The following is a 13,755-nucleotide window of genomic DNA, read 5'->3' as shown; positions in this document are numbered from 1 at the left end:
CAGTGAGGCTGTCTGGTCCTCACCAGCACCCTTGCTCCAGGGTGCAATGACTGTGTGTCTACCATCTACCAGGAAGCCGGCCCTCTGGGCGCTGTGTGCTGAAGACAGAAGGGGAGACCTAGGCACCCCCAACCCCACTGCCAGGAGCGTGGTGAAGGCCGTGAGAAAGAGGCTTCAGCAGGGAGTGACTTTGTGAACTTGGCAGAGGGGGTCTGTGGGGAGGAGGGACCGCTGATGACCGAGAAATGTTTGTGGGAAGAAAAGATACTCAACCAGACTCTGGAGGGAGGAGGGCTGGGCAGAGTGGAGGGGCTTGGAGGTTCGGCGGTGCAGGCCTCGGGAAAGCATGCAGAGCCGCAGGGGTGTGCGGTGGGCGGCGCTGCCACGCAGGGACTCCGAGCCCCGCCGGCATCCTCTGGGAGGCCACACCCTCCCTGTGGACAGAGTGAGCAAGTGTCTGGCCTGTGGTTTGGAGCCGCTGGTCCCAGCTGGGCAACCTGGCCCTTGTTTAATCTGAGGACACTGGGGAGCTTCTGAGGGGAAGAGGGAGCCTGTGAGAGGCCTCATCACATTCTCCCGAGTGGCTCTGAGGAGTCGTCGACGTAGAAGTGGCAACTCAGAGGGAGCGAAAGGACCCAGGGTCGGGTGTTGGGGGTCTCTGATGGCAGCTCTCCAGGAGAAAGCGCAGGCCTGCTGCTCCAGAGGGAGGCCACGTGGGGTTGCAGGAAGGGCAGGGCTTTGCCATCTGAAGTTTGAGTCGTGACCTCACTTGCCTTGAGCAAGTCCTTTGATCGTTCTCATCCATTCGGTGTGGAAACAAAACGAGGTGCAGGGCCCACTACCCGGGAGGGTCTGAATAGAAGCTGGCTGCCTTTTCTGGCCGGACGTGGCTGCAGCTGTCAGCTGCCTCCCTGCCCCATGCCTTAGAGCGGAGAAGAGGCAGGCAAGGGTGGGGGTTTGTGGAAGCGGCAGCAGCGAGTCCTCAGCAGACGTTTCTGAAGGGCTGCGCGAGGAGGTCTCTGGGAGGGGAAGGAGGGACAGACTTGCCGTCTGGGCCAGGCTGCTGGTGGCGGGCTCACCAGGCCACCGTGCGCGGTCATCCTTGGTGTGGAAAAGTGAGCGCTTCACTCATCCTGCTAACGCTCCGGACCTCCTCTTCGTCATCCTCTCCCACGCGCTCAGCTAGAGGCTTTGCCTCTAACTTTGCTGGAAATAAAGAGGTGATGGACAGGCAACACCCGCCTCTTCCCAGCCTACCTCCACTCCCCACCTCCCCTGCCCCGAGTCGGGCGAAGCGCCTCTTCTCCGGCCCGGGTGGCCCTTCCATCTGTGCTCTGTAATTTCACTCTCATTCTACTGAGTCCTGCCCTTGAGCAAACCTGCCCCCATACTGTCCATTTTAAAAAGAAAAACCTGGCCCTTGACCTCTTTTGATGCGCCGCCATTCAAAGCAACCTAGAGAAGGAAATGGCAAGCCACTCCTGGATTCTTGCCTGGAGAATCCCCATGGACAGGGGAGCCTGGTGGGCTACAGTCCCTGGGGTCGCAAAGAGGCGGACATGACTGAGTGACAAGCATTCAAAGCAAAGCCTTGAATGAACTGCCAGGACCTTGACCCCCCACTTCCCGACCCTTCTCGTGTGCTGCCAGCTCACTCTGGTCAGCTTGTTTCCCCTCTAAGGTGCATGCTGTTGACAAGCGTGACCTTTCTCCACTGGCCTCATTTACAGCCAATCCTTGTTGCAGCATGTCTTCCCTCTGGGATTTCTGCGACTCCCCAGCCACCTGCCTCTGTCACTCACTCCCACCGCCCTCTCTGCTGGCTCCTTCTCTGCTGGATCTCTAATTATTGGGGCCTTCTCTTTCCTTCCATTTGTGTGTTCTTCCTGGGAATCTCCTAGTTTGAATGTCTACAACATAATAGCTTCTACATTTGTGTTCAGGTATGTGTATGGATGTGGGAATTGGACTGTGAAGAAGGCTGAGCACCGAAGAATTGATGCTTTTGAACTGTGGTGTTGGAGAAGACTCTTGAGAGTCCCTTGGACTACAAGGAGATCCAACCAGTCCATTCTGAAGGAGATCAGCCCTGGGATTTCTTTGGAAGGAATGACGCTAAAGCTGAAACTCCAGTACTTTGGCCACCTCATGCGAAGAGTTGACTCATTGGAAAAGACTCTGATGCTGGGAGGGATTGGGGGCAGGAGGAGAAGGGGACGACAGAGGATGAGATAGCTGGATAGCATCACGGACTCGAAGGACGTGAATCTGAGTGAACTCCGGGAGCTGGTGATGGGCAGGGAGGCCTGGCGTGCTGCGATTCATGGGGTCGCAAAGAGTTGGACACGACTAAGCGACTGAACTGAAGATCTGTATCTAAATCTCCATATCCAAGAGTTATTTGATATTTCCACCTGGATGCCTAAGAGTCATTTCAGTTTGACCAGGCCAAGCAGAATTCTTGAGTAATTTTCTACTTCTTTCCCCTGGCACTCACTATCTTACTTTTAGAGTAACACTTATTTTGCTTATTTCTCTGTCCTCCCTGAAACCAGAAAGCTCTATTATCTATTTCTCCTGTTCAATGCTGTATCACAGTGCCTGGTGCACAGTGGGGCTTAACTGACTAGTGGAAGTCTTTGGCACGTGTCATATGCAGGGGTTCTGACTCCTGAGTGAAAGGAAGCTTCACATGCCTATGGGTATACACATTTAAGTTAGGTCGTCATAGAGACTATTTCCTCAATTTAGACCCGCCTGGTCTTCTTTTTTTGGTTTCTATTTAGATCAAATGAGTGTTTTTTGACTCTGTTCATCGTCACCAGTTTCTATCATGCTCCTGTCAGAATATCGGGAGATAAGGGGACCCCAAAAGGATCACCCACCTATGCTTTGCTGCTGCTGCTGCTAAGTCGCATCAGTCGTGTCTGACTCTGTGCGACCCCACAGACGGCAGCCCACCAGGCTCCTCCGTCCATGGGATTTTCCAGGCAAGAACACTGGAGTGGGTCGCCAGTGCCTTCTCCAGCCTATGCCTCAGGACTCTCTGAAAAGGCTTTTGGGTCGTCTGCTCACAGCTTAAGCGCGAGCTCCATCTCACAGCTCGTAACCTGCTGTCAGGAGTGATAACTCATCCACAGCACAGAGGCAGAACAGCTTCAACTCTGACTTAACCAAGACCAAGGGCTCAGCAAGAGAGGGTCAAGCTGGAGCTTTACAATAAAACGAGGGAGAAGAGATGACATGTTAGAAGGGCATGAGAAAGCTGAACAAAAAATATACCAGAAACAGGTGGCGACGGCAAACCTGAGAGGGGATGTTACGTGTCCGGGACAGGACACCTGGTGTGAGCCTTCAACACTGGCTATGAGATCTGACCCGCCCCAGGGGCCTCCAGCATGAGAGTGAGCTACTAAACCTAAGTGTGGGCCCGAGGGGCTCCAGGATGCATTTCAAATGACTACCTTTGAATAACATCATCCTTGATTTATGATCTGCTAGAGTCAAAATCTAAGGGAGAGAAAGCATTGCCTCCCAACCCCCGCCAGCAGCACAAACACGTGCGTCAGCCCTTCTTGCAGAGGCAGGGGGCTGCCAAGGGCAGAATGACCCAGGGCTTTGATTATGGAAGAAGTAAAACCTTCAGTCAACCTCGGTTGTGGCTGGTAAAGCTTCCAAGCAACTTTGCAGGCTCCACTCCTGCAAGTGTGGAAATCTGACTAGAGAAAGCAATGAGAACAGTCCTCACTGAAAACAGCGGAGGTGGATTCTGTGATGGAAATGGTTCTCATGGCAACAGACTACCCAATGGAGAGGCTGGAAGACTTGCTACACAGTCTCTTAGCTTCCACGCATGGGCTAGATGAAAATGCTGGGGGAAAAAACCCACACTCCAAATGCACCTCTGCCGTGTCTTGCTGGGGAAGGGAGGAGATGGCTGGCTCCTGAGGTCAGCCCATCTCTCCTGTTGCCAGGCAGGGCTCTGTTAACTGCAGACGAATCAAAATCCCTCCCAGACAGCAGGACTCCTGGATTGGAGATGTCAAGGAGTGGAGAAGGGATAGAAACCGCAGCATCGAAACCTAAAAATGTATTTTATTTCGAAGTTGTGCTTTGGATTTTCCCGAATCCAACATCTGTTGAGTGACAGTCTTAGGTTCACACAAAGCATCTCCAAGCATACATACAATATTCCAGTTATCAACACTATTTTAAAGAATATACCATTTTACACAAACGTGACATACAAGTCAGACGTCACAACATTGCAATTCCCTGGAAGATCTAACTTCTCTTCTGAACATGAAGTACATATACACCAGCCCTTCCAGTGGTCTGTTCGTCCTGTTGCTGGCATCATCTCTCCTCATCTCTTTGGGGAGAAACCAGGGCGCCCTGAGGAGGTTGGCTGAGACCAGTGTTTCCAGTTTACAGGCTGTTGGCTGCAAACTCCTCTCTTTTCCAAACTGGGATGCTGGTAGCTCCACCCCACCTCTGTGTCCCAAAGACTGACCCATCAGAGTCCACACCAGGAAAAGGATCCAGGCCTCCAGGGGCAGAGTGGGGCTCTTTGAAGCATCATGCTGGTTTAGGAAGCTAATCTGAGGAAGACTGGTCTCCCGAGACCCTGGGTGGCCAGCTCTGCTTGGCTTTTCGGTGTAAAAATCACAGTGTGTAACCTCGATTCCAGTTGACTGCAATGAGCTCTGCTGAGAAGGACTCTCCTCCTGGGGTTCCTAGTCCTTGGGGCAGGACCACCTCACCAGTGTCAGGAGCACCAGAGGGGGAAAGACAACTCAGTGCCCAGAGAGGGGTAGCTGATGAGCACGCACACACCGTCCAGTCCGTGATGCAGACCAGCAGATGGACCCTGACTGTGGGGATGGTGGACTCACGTCAGGTGCAGGGCTGAAAGAGACCTAAGGCAGGAGCAACAGAACAGGTCCAAGGTGTTGTCGTTAAGGAAGTTTTGCCTTTTCTTTCTTAAGAGAAGGACGTGCCAGGAAAAGAGCAAAAGGGCAGGTATGGGCACCAATTTTGCCCAGTCGGATCAGAAGGAATGTCAAGGGAAGGGCGGGGTTTCATTTTCAGCAAGGAGACAGATCCTTGGCTATGAAAGCCCTCTGTTGGCTCAGGGCCTGCATAAGTTCTGGTGACAGACAAGGACAGGCCACCACACAGAGCAAAGAAGCTGAGGATCCAGAGGACTGTGGGTTGCCTCTCACAGGCCGACACACTCACTGAAAGAGCGCTCCATCTTTCCATCCTGGCCTGTGGGATGATTTTCCTGATGCTGCAGGCTACTTTTCTAACTGGCAACTTTCCATAGAGCTCCTCTCTTCCTTCATGCTGAAGGAGGAAAACCCTACCGCTTTTCATAGAGATGACTACTAGCTTCCAAATGTTAATTTGAAAAGGATCTTCTAGGCCAAAGTTAAGACAATTTAGATTTTCCTATCTGAATGGCAACCCATTATCTTTCCCAAACTGTGAAAAACAAGGCAAAAAGCGCAGTTTTAAACACCAGAAAACAAAGAGGAATGGGTTTCAGCTTTAACTCAAGTAGTTGTCTGAGAACCGTGAGCCTGGGGTGTGCCCATCCCTAGCTCTGGTCTCCCTGGGACAGCATGCTGCTAGGAGAGCTGTGGGAGCTGGGACTGTGGGGAGTGATTATAGCAGACGAGATTTTTGCTTTTTGGAGGAGAACCATAAAGGCCAAAGGGAGTCCAGAAGAGTCAGCATCCAATTTTTGATTTTCTTAGATTCAGGCCTTGGAAAGACTTTAAAGCTCATGGGGCCAGAGTTCTCTTAGTGTCCTTGTCCAGATAAACAGAGATCAGTTTTAAGGGGCTCTGTGTCTCTTTAATCTAACCAAGGCTCCCTAAGCCCCATTGGTCCCAACTAGGCGGTAAACTTAGAATAAATTTTCATTTGGGAATGATTTTAGGATTAGCAAAGCTGAATTGAATTTTTAATAGGATAATAAATCTTATGTCTTAAGTACCCAAAAAAGTGGGAGGAAGGACCCATTTCTTACCTTTTCCAAACCTGCCACAAATACAATAAAACTGTCTTAAGACTCTTTACCCTAAAAGGAACCAACTATAAAACTGTCTTATACAGGAAAATGTCTTAAATGGAAAATGGTCCATCAGAGACAAATATAGGACCCCAAGAAATGTCTATACATTCAGAAAAACTTTAGAAGTTCCATAATAAGATTGGGTTGTAGTTCCAGAGAATGGAGGAGAGCAAAAGCAAACACCAATGAGCAATTCACACCAATAGAAAAAAGACAGAGAGAAACTGCCAAGCCCAGACAGTTTGCAGGATCGAGTCCCATCCTGCTAAATTTCGTATGGTGGAGAGATTGCAAAGGCTAGGTTCTCTGGCCCAAACAGAATGAGATTTGTAACGGAAACAGAGACCCCTGGTGGCTCCTGTGTGAACTGCCACAATAACTTACAAAGAGGCGGTCTATCTAGGACCAGGGGAGGCTACACATGCCAGAGCCTAGAAAAATCTACTTGTGTGTGTGTGCGTCTGTGTGTGTGTGTGCTTGTCTGTGTGTGTGTAAAACGGAGCATGGACTGCACATGACCCTCTATTGTGTGTGTGTGTGTGTGCGTGTAAAACGGAGCATGGACTGTACATGACCCTCTATTGTGTGTGTGTGTGTGCGTGTAAAACGGAGCATGGACTGTACATGACCCTCTGTAACCAGTACCCAATACAAGACGCCACCGAGAGCCGCTGCGGGCGGCCAGCGTCTGGTGAGGCGTCCCGTGCGTCCGCGGGGCTCGAGCTGCGAGCCCAGGGCCCGGGCGGCGCCCCGCCAGACTTCACAGTGACTGCCGGCGCACAGATCCAGCTCCGGCTAACCTAAGGACTGCACGTACTGTAGCTGGCTGGGTCACCACGACTGGGGGCAGCAGGGGGCCGGGGGCAGGGCGATAACGAGGGCTTCATTCTCAAGGTTTTGGGTGACGGGAAGGCAAGAACAACTTAGAACCTAAGTTTCAACTGGAGTCCCCAAGCTAGTTAAATAGGAAGGTTTTTAATAACAGTCAGTCCCTCTAGTCCCCTTGTCTAGGGTAATTAAATTACGCCCCTCAGACAGTACAAGACTTGTCAGTGGACTGTGCGGAGGCGGAGGAGTTGACGCCGGGGCTGGGCGCGCTCGTTTTGGGGAAGACGGCGGGCTTGGGCCGCGTGGCCGGAGGCTTGCCGGGCGCCGCCATCTTGACAGACTTGACGGGCCGGAAGGCGCAGGCGATGTCCCCCGCCGAGCTGGCGCTGCGCTGGAAGGCGGGCTCGGGGTCCTTGAGGAGCTGGCTGTGCAGGGGGCTGGAGGGCTCCGAGGTGGGGGCCACCACGGGGGAGGTCTTGAGGGGCTCCAAGGTGTCCAGAACCACGTCCGGGGTGTGCTTGACGCTGCTCTGCCGCTCCAGCTCCCGCAGCTCGTTCAGCGCAGAGTTCATGGTCGCCTCAATATCCTGCGGAGGGGAAGGGAGCGCAGGTGAGGCTCAGGGGGAGAGAAGCCCCCCGCCAAGGTCCTGTTCCAACAACGGGGGCCGAATCGTGGAGAAATCACCTGCAAGGAGATGTCCGGATGATTTTATCCAGCCCAAACCCCTTACCGTGTGGGTGTTCAGATGAGAGGGAAGGACCGTCATTCTCATGATGTTTTTGTTCCCTCTAGACAGAGTGGTTGAGATCCTTTTTAAATACAGCCCTCAGGTTTTACACACATGCACTGATGTATCCCTGGATGTTTTTTGGCTTTTGTTTGTTCGCTAAGTCATATCTGACTCTTCTGCAACTTTCGCAACCCCATGGACTAGAGCCCAGCAGGCCCCTCTGTCCCTGGAATTTCCCAGGCAAGAATACTGGAGTGGGCTCCCATTTCTTTCTCCAGGGGATCTTCCTGACCCAAGGACGGAACCCATGTCTCCTGCTTGGCAGGCAGATTCTGTGCTATTGAGCCACCTGGATGAGATGACATGTAATCCAGCAGGGAGAGGAAAGGTGGGTGAATTAGGAGCGGCCACGAGTTTGGTCATGAGTACATGGGATTCACTATCCATGGGGTGCATACTTGTGCTTGAAACTGTACATAATAAGGATTAAAAAAAAAAAAGTGGTAGAGATGAAGTATGATCTTTGTTATCTTGGACTTTAAAGGCCAAAGGTGATGAGGGTTAGTCCTTCCTCCTCAAGGGCTGAGGGACGGTTCAAGAGCCCTGGCCCCGAGGATTCATCAGGACACTCCCCAACTCCCACCCTGGCCCACCCAACCCCATGAGAGTGTCCATCTTGATGAAGCCATTTCCTTCCACCCATCACCATGGGAGGGGACCAAGGAGTGACCAGGAGGGGGAGCCAGAGCCCGCACAGGCCAATCTCCATCAGGTCACTACTCCAGATAGGAAACAGCAGCCCTAGCTCAGGGGCTCAAGGCAGGTCCAAAGACCCTTTGTATGCAGCCAGCTGCCTCCCAGGAAGACCTCCCAGCTCTCTCCGCTTCTCTCCACACACTCTGTCTGGCACCCCCGAACAACCACACGACTCCTCCCTTGGGATTAAAGTCACGTGCAAAAGTTTTAAGCAAAGACCTATAGGGTGATCCATGCTTTCTGTTGACAGTGGTTCAATTTCACTCATTTCCTCCGATGCTCTCAAACCTTAAAATTGTTCAGAAAGAACTCTGTCTCCCTCCTTGGTCCTGTTCTGCAGCTAGAGTTATCTATGTAGCTATCCCGGATATGTAGCTATTCTGACATTCCTAACACCTGGCCAAAGAGGGAGCTGGGAGGATTCCTGGAGTGCAAGGCAGAGTGCAGCCAAGAGCTTAAGGGGGACACGGAAACAGAAGGCTAGCCAAGCAAGACATCTCAGACCCGTAGCTTAATACTGTGCTTGCTAGGCATACCCTCCCTAAGCAGAGCACCACAATTAAGCCAATAGAGACCACGCCCGGTCTCTATTGCCCCCTGGAAGTTGGGGTGAGGGGACTCTCAACTCGGTTGAGACAAAAAAGGCCAGCAGTGAGCCTTTAGTTCCTACCTGGTCTAATGAAAGTTATAGAGTTGGGAGAGACGTCTGAGTGAACTGCTTGGAGTGGCCCCGAGAGTCGGATTTTTAGAGGTGGGGCTGGATCTCTAATAATTTCATGGAAAACAGAGATTTGTCAGTGTGATGCATACACGGACGGAAGACCCTGTAACCAGGGGGCTCATCTCCACTGTCTGGAAGCCTGGGCTGGAAACCGTTCTGGTACCCAAGTCCCCGGTGGCAGAGTAATCTGGGTCCTTCACAACCAGGAGCAGATTGTTGATTGGTCATTGGTCTATCACTAGGAACAAGGGACTAGCTTCAGGGATGATGAGGATGGCACACTGATATGGAAAGGTGGCCAGAACCACCTCTCAGTCTCACCACTCGGGCAATTTCACCGAAATCCACCAGGGTCTCAAGACTCAAAACTTGGGCTGAATGGGCTCCATCAGAAACTCTCCATCTGTAACTACTAGCTTTAAAAATTACAACAAGCTCGCAAATAGCCCATGTATGAGCAGGAAACATGCATTCTTTTATTCTGTCTTTGAGTTCTTTCTGGGGACAGAGGGGTCGACGGATTTCTTGGACAGTCCTGTTCTCAGGTCTGGGTGTCCCACAGAGCCTGAGCTCAGCGTATACTGTGCAGGGCACATTTCTGTCTCAAGTCTTGCCGTCTGAGCGTGGACGACACTAAGCAGCAGTGGGGAGAGTAGGCGCATGATGCCCATCTGCCCGAGAGCCCCAGTTACCTGCGCAATGCCCTCAGGGTCCACGGGCCGGTGGTTATTGAAGCTTTTCGACCTTCCTGCTGTCACCGTCTTCCGGATCTGTGGACTGTCCAGCCGATTCTTTAGCGACGAGTGGCGGCTGATGGAGTTGAGGCTTCCATGCCCACTAATGGAACACGTATCCGGCCCTTCCTTGGGGAGGCTCTGGCTCAGGATGGGCTGGGAAGATGGGCGGCAGCTAGCCCCCACCCCCGGGGAGGCGGCATCAGTCAGGGAACTGCTCAGCCCATGGCCATCGCTCCGAAATGTTTTCCGGATGCTCCCAGATTCTGGCCGCTTCCTTTGCCTTCAATGACAGACAGAGAGGGCAGTGTCATCGGGGAGCCCTGGCTCCGAGGAAGCCAGGATGAGCAAGACAGAGGCAGGCATGGGACCCAGGGACTCCGGGGAGGAGAGGACACAAAGCATGCCTCTCTCGTTTCACCTTCCCTGGCTTTCTCTGGGTCCGTCCCCCTGCCACCCCTGGCCTGGGCAAAGGAGAAACGGATACTTACTTGGTGCTCATGGGCTTTGAGTTCTTGAGATGTAAGGTGCTGTCAGAAGAAACGTCTGATTAAGTGAAAGTTTCTAACGGGAGGCAGACTTATGAAAAGGCACCCTCTGTTAACTGCTTTGAGTGGAAACCAGGCCCCAGATAGGGAAAAAAAGTCTCACCATTACCAAGGAGATAGGAAACTGATGGTAAAGTTGACTTTCCCAAATTTTAGCATGTTTCTTAGTCCACTGATGAGACTGTAATTATTTTGGGCTTTGGCAAGAGGCTGTTGTTGCTTACTCTGTAGATATGGAATGGAGTATTTTTCAAGAGGCGGCAATACTACAGAGCTCGGGCCACATTTGTGCATTTTCTAGGAGGGAAATACATCTATATGACCCTAAGTCACCCAGCACTGGGCTGAACCCAGGCTCTGAGTCAATTTGTTTCAGCCCACTAACACTCTCAGACGAAATAGTTTGGTAGAATCCAACTCATACCGGTGTTGCCTACTGCTGAGTAATTTCATTATCTCATGGAATCAGATTTAAAGAGGCTAAAGTAAGAGGCTATGCGACTTTTGGTTTGAGATGGCCACTGGGCAGCACTGATCTTGAATCTACTAAGGGCCGCTGAGGCTGAGGTGGGAGTTGGGGATGGAAGAAGGGAAGGACCAGCATGGCAGGCCCTGAAGATCAGGAGCTAGTCCTTGGGGCAGGACCAGGATTCTAGCCAGTCCTGGTCCTGTTCACCAGGGGGGTCTTCCTTGTCACAAATCCCTGGGCCTGGCTGGGATCCGGCACATTGTAGCCACTCATGAAGCTGCCTGCCTCAGTAGCTTTAGCCTTGGGGGTTAGCCACTCGAGTGTATAAAGGATGTCCTCAGAGTCTTATAAGGTCCAGGTGAAATGACTTTTCTTCCTCTGCCAAGTCTTCTCTGGCACCCACCCCCATTGATAGGCAGACTCGATCCCTCTCAATTGTTCCTTCAGGGCATCTATGGAACCACTTTTTAGTTACCTGTCTGTATAGTGTTCACCTTGCGAGATGGAGAGCTCCGAGGGCAGAAAGAGAGAAAAAGTTTGAAAGTGAAGTCACTTAGTCGTATCTGACTCTTTGCCACCCCATGGACTGTAGCCTACCACACTCCTCCGTCCATGGGATTTTCCAGGCAAAAATACGGGAGTGGGTTGCCATTTCCTTCTTCAGAGGATATTCCCAACCCAGGGATCGAACCTGGGTCTCCCGCATTGTAGGCAGATGCTTTACCATCTGAGCGAGGGCAGGGAACATCTTACTCCTCTCTGAATGACTTGGCACAGCAGCAGGTGCTCGATAAATGTGTGGAGTTGAAATGAAAGGCCACACCTGAATAACTCTTTGTTGATTTCCTCTTCCCACTTGAGGAGGGCTGACTCACAAGGCCAAAACTGCTGAGGAGGCAGACATAGGGAGCGGCTGGTGTGGGCCAGGCCCCCAGGATGTAAAGAGAGGGAGACGGCGTTCCTGGTTTCAAGGGATCTGAGTCCAGCTTGAGTCCTGAGATTGCTTTGGGAATACAGAATAAGAGTACCTAACTCAGCCCTGAGGAATTCAGGGGTGTCAGAAAGGCTTCCCCAAAGAGCTCAATCATCAGACTGAGTCCTGAAGAAGGAGAAGAATCGACCAGGTGAGGAGACAGCAGACGTGAAGGCCCAGGGGTGAGAGAGAACCCAGGGCAGTCAGGAGAGAAGGAGCTTGGGGGGAGAGCTGAGTGGGGCGGGAGGCACGGCTGAATCAGTCCGCAGGGCAAGGTGTGCCGGGGAACCGCCGCTTACCCCTGACCAGTGGGTAGTCTGGGCAGACCGCGTCCTCCAAGAGCCCATCCTGACAGCCCAACCAAGGAGTTCACAGGAGCTCTACCAGACTGTTGACTATTCTGTTGACTATTCTGGCTAGTACTCTCTACAATTCCTTTGTACAAATGGCAACAAATATATGACAGCTTAAAAATATGTACCCAACTAATTAGCTAACTCTCCCTCCACTGATCTTGCCTTGGTTTCTGGGTTAATTATAAGCTTACAACCTTATGATTATAGGCTTATAATTAACACAGACTTGTAAATAAGGAAGAAAATGCAGTCAGCCCACAGTTAACATTTTACTAGCTGGCCCTCCCAAAGGGTATGAAGCTGGAGGGAAATGAATAAAATCCTCAGTCTTTTTTACCAGTCTGATTTAAATTACAACTATACTGGCTAAGTGAGCTGAATCAGCTACTTTACTAAGAAGAGGGTGAAAGAGCCACGTGCCCCAAACACTCCCCCTGCTACCGTCTGGTTGGAATAAAGCCAAGAGATCTGGGCGACCTGGTGCAGTTTAAAAACAACAAGCATCTTTTATTCTCCTTCCAGTTTCAGTATCCAGAGGCTACGGTTAACAGGTTTTCAATGTGCAAATCATTTCATTCCTCCAAAGCCAGAGGGGAATAAAAGCTGTACATCATCTCCAATCCATATTCATCGGGAGCGCCCTGGGGCTTGTCATCCTGCTGGCACTGGGCCAGGTTTCAGGGTCTGGCGGAAAGAGGTCTGTAGGCTTTGGGACTTGGTGTCTGGCCCCTTGAGATGAGATTAGTTCTCCAATAACCTGAATGTCTCTAGGGGAGGCAGCAGCACACGGGCGTGGAATCCCTCTAGATGGCCAGATCGGGCGCGAGTGGAGTAAAAACCCCAGGATGTTGCTAACAGCCACAGTGAAAGCCGGGGGCCAGAGTTACGAGCCTGCTGGACGGAAGTGGGCATCTGCACAAGGCTAGTAGGGCAGGATCATACACTGGCTAAAGCGGTAGGGGAAAATGGCAAATTGTTTCTTCTGGGGTGAAAGGGCATGAGGAAAGGGAGCTGGGGTTAGACAATGAATGAAGATCCCAGGACGGAGCTTTCCGTGGGCGGTGGGGAGTGGTCTCCTTTCCTCCAGGGGAGTGAAGGCAGGATGAGGGAGAAACAGACACACGGTAAAATAAACCATTGGGGGTAACGTGAACCTGGCCGAAGACACGTGAGACTTTGGATTTTTGAACAGACAGGGCCAAGGAAGACGTCAGACTATTATTTGAGTCAAAACTGAAAACGAGAAGGCACCTCTGAGAAACAGCACAAAACTAAGCTGCGTGAAGTGACTGCAGCTTTGGCCAGAGTTTTAGCAGTCAGACGGCCAGGAAGGTCTGAGCCGCTTCGGGGACAGTAGGGTGCACCCGGTCCTCAGGGTGACGGCCGCACGCTGGGCCTGCGGACGGGGTCTGCGGACGTCTCCTCGGCCCTGTCTGCCCTGCAGCAGCCGCGGGCACGTGCAAGTGGTCAGGTGGGCAGCGGGGGCCCTACACACAGCACAGGCATGGAGGGGGCGGCGGTTAGGCCAGAGGGTGAGGCTGGGTGTCGCAAGTCATTC

General features: G+C 52.0%; 1 protein-coding gene across 2 annotated transcripts in view; it reads right to left on the bottom strand.

Moving 5' to 3' along the window:
* Positions 1-7,070: 7,070 nt before the first annotated feature.
* Positions 7,071-13,755, bottom strand: part of SRGAP2 (SLIT-ROBO Rho GTPase activating protein 2) — a 251,041-nt gene continuing 244,356 nt past the window's right edge. The window contains exons 21-22 of one of the 2 annotated variants that reach the window (XM_052653414.1): positions 9,810-10,134; positions 7,071-7,496 (exon numbers count right to left, since the gene is read on the bottom strand). In XM_052653414.1, the coding sequence (XP_052509374.1) occupies positions 7,113-7,496; positions 9,810-10,134 (709 nt within the window). In that variant the 3' untranslated portion in view covers positions 7,071-7,112. Of the gene's footprint in view, positions 7,497-9,809; positions 10,135-12,707; positions 13,685-13,755 lie in introns of those variants that run through there. The other variant, XM_052653415.1, reaches the window with a different exon arrangement.

The sequence above is a fragment of the Budorcas taxicolor genome, chromosome 16 (genome assembly GCF_023091745.1).
Source record: "Budorcas taxicolor isolate Tak-1 chromosome 16, Takin1.1, whole genome shotgun sequence".
Classification (NCBI taxonomy): Eukaryota; Metazoa; Chordata; class Mammalia; order Artiodactyla; family Bovidae; genus Budorcas; species Budorcas taxicolor.
This window is presented reverse-complemented; position numbering and strand designations above follow the sequence as displayed.